This window comes from Piliocolobus tephrosceles, chromosome 19 (genome assembly GCF_002776525.5).
Source record: "Piliocolobus tephrosceles isolate RC106 chromosome 19, ASM277652v3, whole genome shotgun sequence".
Taxonomy (NCBI): Eukaryota; Metazoa; Chordata; class Mammalia; order Primates; family Cercopithecidae; genus Piliocolobus; species Piliocolobus tephrosceles.
This window is the reverse complement of record NC_045452.1, coordinates 43,028,261-43,032,138: the sequence shown is the minus strand read 5'-3', so window position 1 is coordinate 43,032,138 and position 3,878 is coordinate 43,028,261. Positions and strand designations below refer to the sequence as shown.

At 43.2% G+C, this 3,878-nt stretch overlaps 1 protein-coding gene across 1 annotated transcript; it reads left to right on the top strand.

The window, feature by feature from the left end:
- The first annotated feature begins 292 nt into the window (after positions 1-292).
- Positions 293-544, top strand: LOC116418525 (cytochrome c oxidase subunit 7A2, mitochondrial-like). Its single transcript, XM_031934583.1, has one exon. It carries the CDS (start codon positions 293-295, stop codon positions 542-544), a length of 252 nt encoding a protein of 83 aa, XP_031790443.1.
- The last annotated feature ends 3,334 nt before the right edge of the window (positions 545-3,878 follow it).

Genomic DNA, 3,878 nt, shown 5'->3' with positions numbered 1-3,878 from the left:
AACCTCTGCCTCCCAGTTTCAAGTGATTCTCATGCCCCAGCCTCCTAAGTAGCTGGGATCACAGGCTTGTGTATTTTTGTATTTTTAGTAGAGACAGGTTTTCCCCTTTTGGCCAGGCTGGTCTCGAACTCCTGGCCTCAAGTGATCTGCCCACCTTGGCCTCCCAAAGTGCTGGGATTATGGGCGTAGACCACTTGCACCTGGCCCATGGTGAATATTTGTGGAGAAAATAAGATATCTTTGGGTTCCCAGTGTTCCACTGTCACAGTTGGTGGGCAGTAACTGAACCAAGATGCTGTGGAATCTACTGGCTGTTTATCAGATTGCCCAGAGGACCATAAGCACTGCTTTTTGTAGGTATTTTGAACATAAAGTTCCAGAAAAGCAAAAGCTGTTTCAGGAGGATAATGGAATTCCAGTACATTTAAAGGGTGGGGTGACTGATACCCTCCTCTACAGAGTAACCATGGTTCTTAGAGTTGGTGGGATGGCAAATGCCATAAATCTGCTGGCCATGACTTCCTTTCCCAAGAAGCAACACTGACTTCGGTTATCCCAGCAGTCACTTGGTTCAATTTCATCGAGCTCTATATGGACCAATTATCTGAGCTCTTCTTTGGGTATCAATATTTATTGACTTATACTTACCATCACCAATAAAGTAGTTTTTACCACAGGGGGTGGGAGATGTCTCTGATTTTAGAACAAATCTGTGGGGTGAAGAATGTGGGAGTGAAGGGAGATATTCATGAAACAAGACCATCAGTGTGTTAATTGCTGAAGCCAGGATGATGGGAGATTATGCTTATATAAAAGCAAAATGAATAGATTATTCTCAGATTTCCATAATAACATTGCTAAAAATGAGCCATTCATCAAAGAAAATTGTACTAGTTAGCCAATTTGCCAAGAATACTTTCTTTTATTAAACTTATCTCAGTGAAACAGCTGAGTCAACAGTAATTAGACCAGTCCTTGACTTCAGTCAAAATATGATAAGAGGGTAAAGGTCTAAAAACATGGCCTTTCATTTTCTATAGATATGAGGGAGGAAGGCAAGGAGAGTCCAACTGTCCCCTACTGCCCAGTTCCAAAAGATTTGATGTGCAAGTCTCAGGAAAGCAGTCTCCCAGGTCACTGCCGAGAGCCTCGACTGCAAGAGAGTTGACTCCAAGCTTGCTGTTTGGGAAGCCATCTGACTTTGAGGAATCTGAGATTCTAGGTTTAAAAAAAATATATATATATGATGAATTCTTAAGATGTTTAGGCATGTTTTTAGGAAGACTATTATCAGATGGCAAGAGGATATCTGCATAGCAGAACTGCAAAAATGGGAAGTGTAGGCAAGAAACTACCAAGCAAACAATTAATATGGTGAACTTATATTGATGACTTCTATACACCAAAGAAGCTGCATAAGCAAAAGAAAAAACAAACAAGTATAGAGAACATTTATAGCCTCATGAATAGGACTTAATATCCTTGATAATATAAAGACCTTTGACAAATCAGTAAGCAAAGAGGGACTGTGGTAGAAATGATGAATTAGCACTGAAAACTCATGCCCACCTGCTACACGCCTTCCTGCACCTACAAACGGCAGAAAGGTAAAAGAAGCTCTATACATCAGCTGTCATTAAGTAACAAACCACCCCCAAAAAACTTAGTGGCTTAAAACGGCAACAATTTATGATCTCTCAAGAGTCTGCAGCCATCTCATCTAAGCTAGGTGTACCCACAGGTGTGTGGTTGCTTGTGGAGCAGTTCATCTAGGTTGAGCTTAGCTGGATATGGCTCTAATCCATATGGTTGAATCTCTTTCAGGGACAGCAGGCTAGCCCAGGTATGTTCTCATCACAGTACTGGCAGGGGTATAAGAATAGCAAGCCTTAGCTGGTAGTAGTGGCTCACACCTATAATCTCAGCACTTCGGGAGGCCAAGGCGGGCAGATCACTTGAGTTCAGGAGTTCGAGACTAGCCTGGCCAACGTAGTGAAACCCCATCTCTACTAAAACTACAAAAATTAGCCAGGCATGGTGGCGCGCGCCTTAATCCCAGCTATTCAGGAGGCTGAAGCAGGAGAAGCACTTGAACCAGGGAGGCAGAAGTTGCAGTGAGCTGAGACTTCACCACTGTACTCCAGCCTGGATGACAGAGCAAGACTCTGTCTAAAAAAAAAAAAAAAAAAAAAAAAAAAAACCAAGCCTCAACACACTCACTTTTCAAAACTAGGTATCACATCTACCAATATGTCACTCACTAAAGCAAGTCATTAAAGCAAGTCATTGTAGGGGAGAGAGGAAAAAAACTTTCCTCTACCCCCTCAGGTTCAATGGCTGGGGCCCTGCAAATTAGAGTGACAAAAGACAGGAGAAAAGGTTTATCATTACATATGCATATAGAGGTCTTCATAAAAAAGTGAAGACCCAGGCCAGGGCGCCCTGACTCACACCTGTAATCCCAGCACTTTGGGAGGCTAAGGCAGGCAGATCCCCTGAGGTCAGGAGTTTGAGACCAGCCTGGTCAACATAACCCTGTCTCTACTAAAAATGCAAAAATTATCCAGGCCTGGTGGTGCATGGCTGCAATCTCAACTACTTGGAGACTGAGGCACGAGAATCACTTGAACCCAGAAGTGGAGGTTTCAGTGACCCAAGATTGCGCCACTGCACTCCATCCCGGACAACAGAGCAAGACTCTGTCTCAAAAATAAATAAATAAATAAATAAAAGAATAGAAAAGTGAAGACCCAAAGAAGCAATTAGACCCAGAATATATACGATTTTATCAAAGAATGATAAATTGTGGAAACACAACACGACAAAGGGAAAGGGTTTTGAGCTTCTATGGGGCAGTAAGTTGTGGGAAGGTAAATATATGGGGGAAAGGAATAGAAGATAAGGGTTATTTTAGTAAGGTTTATTTGCAGACTCTTCCCAGTGCATATCTTTCATGGCCATAAAACCCACAACACTAACCACCTAGCCAGTGGAGAGAAGAAGCTCTCCTCCATAAGGAAAGGTCCTAAAACTGCTCAGGGATGGAGAGGCAACCTGGCTGGACCTGGCCTTCCCCCACACAGGGCACTGGCATGCCCCACACAGGCATGTGACTGAGGTCATCTTGGACCCTCCAGCCAACCCCAGCCAGCAATAAATATCACCAAGGAATTCCAATGAACACCACATGAAGCAAAAGAACTGGTCATCTATGTCCTGCCCAAATTCCCTGATCCACAGAAGCATAAGAATAGTTGTCATTTTATTTTTTATTTTTATTTTTTTTGAGACGGAGTCTCGCTCTGTCACCCAGGCTGGAGTGCGGTGGCTGGATCTCAGCTCACTGCAAGCTCCACCTCCAGGGTTTACGCCATTCTCCTGCCTCAGCCTCCCGAGTAGCTGGGACTACAGGCGCCCGCCACCTTGCCCGGCTCGTTTTTTTTGTATTTTTTAGTAGAGACGGGGTTTCACTGTTAGCCAGGATGGTCTCGATCTCCTGACCTCGTGATCCGCCCGTCTCGGCCTCCCAAAGTGCTGGGATTACAGGCTTGAGCCACCACGCCCGGCCAAGAATAGTTGTCATTTTAAGCCAATACATTTTGGGGTAATTTGTTACATAGTAAAACGGACAGCTAGAACCCCTGACCAGTATAACTCTTAGTAGGAAATGGGCAAATATCTTAAACAGATAATTCACATTAGAAGAAATATAGACTACTGAGAATATGGAGAAACTGTGTCCCAAATTCATTATTAATAATAAAGAATAAACTGAAACAAATAGACTATGTCAACTTGAGAAGTTTGTGGTTTTGTTTTTAATACCTGGTATTTGCAAGACTGTGGTAGAAGTGCTATTTTCTTATACTCCTAATGCT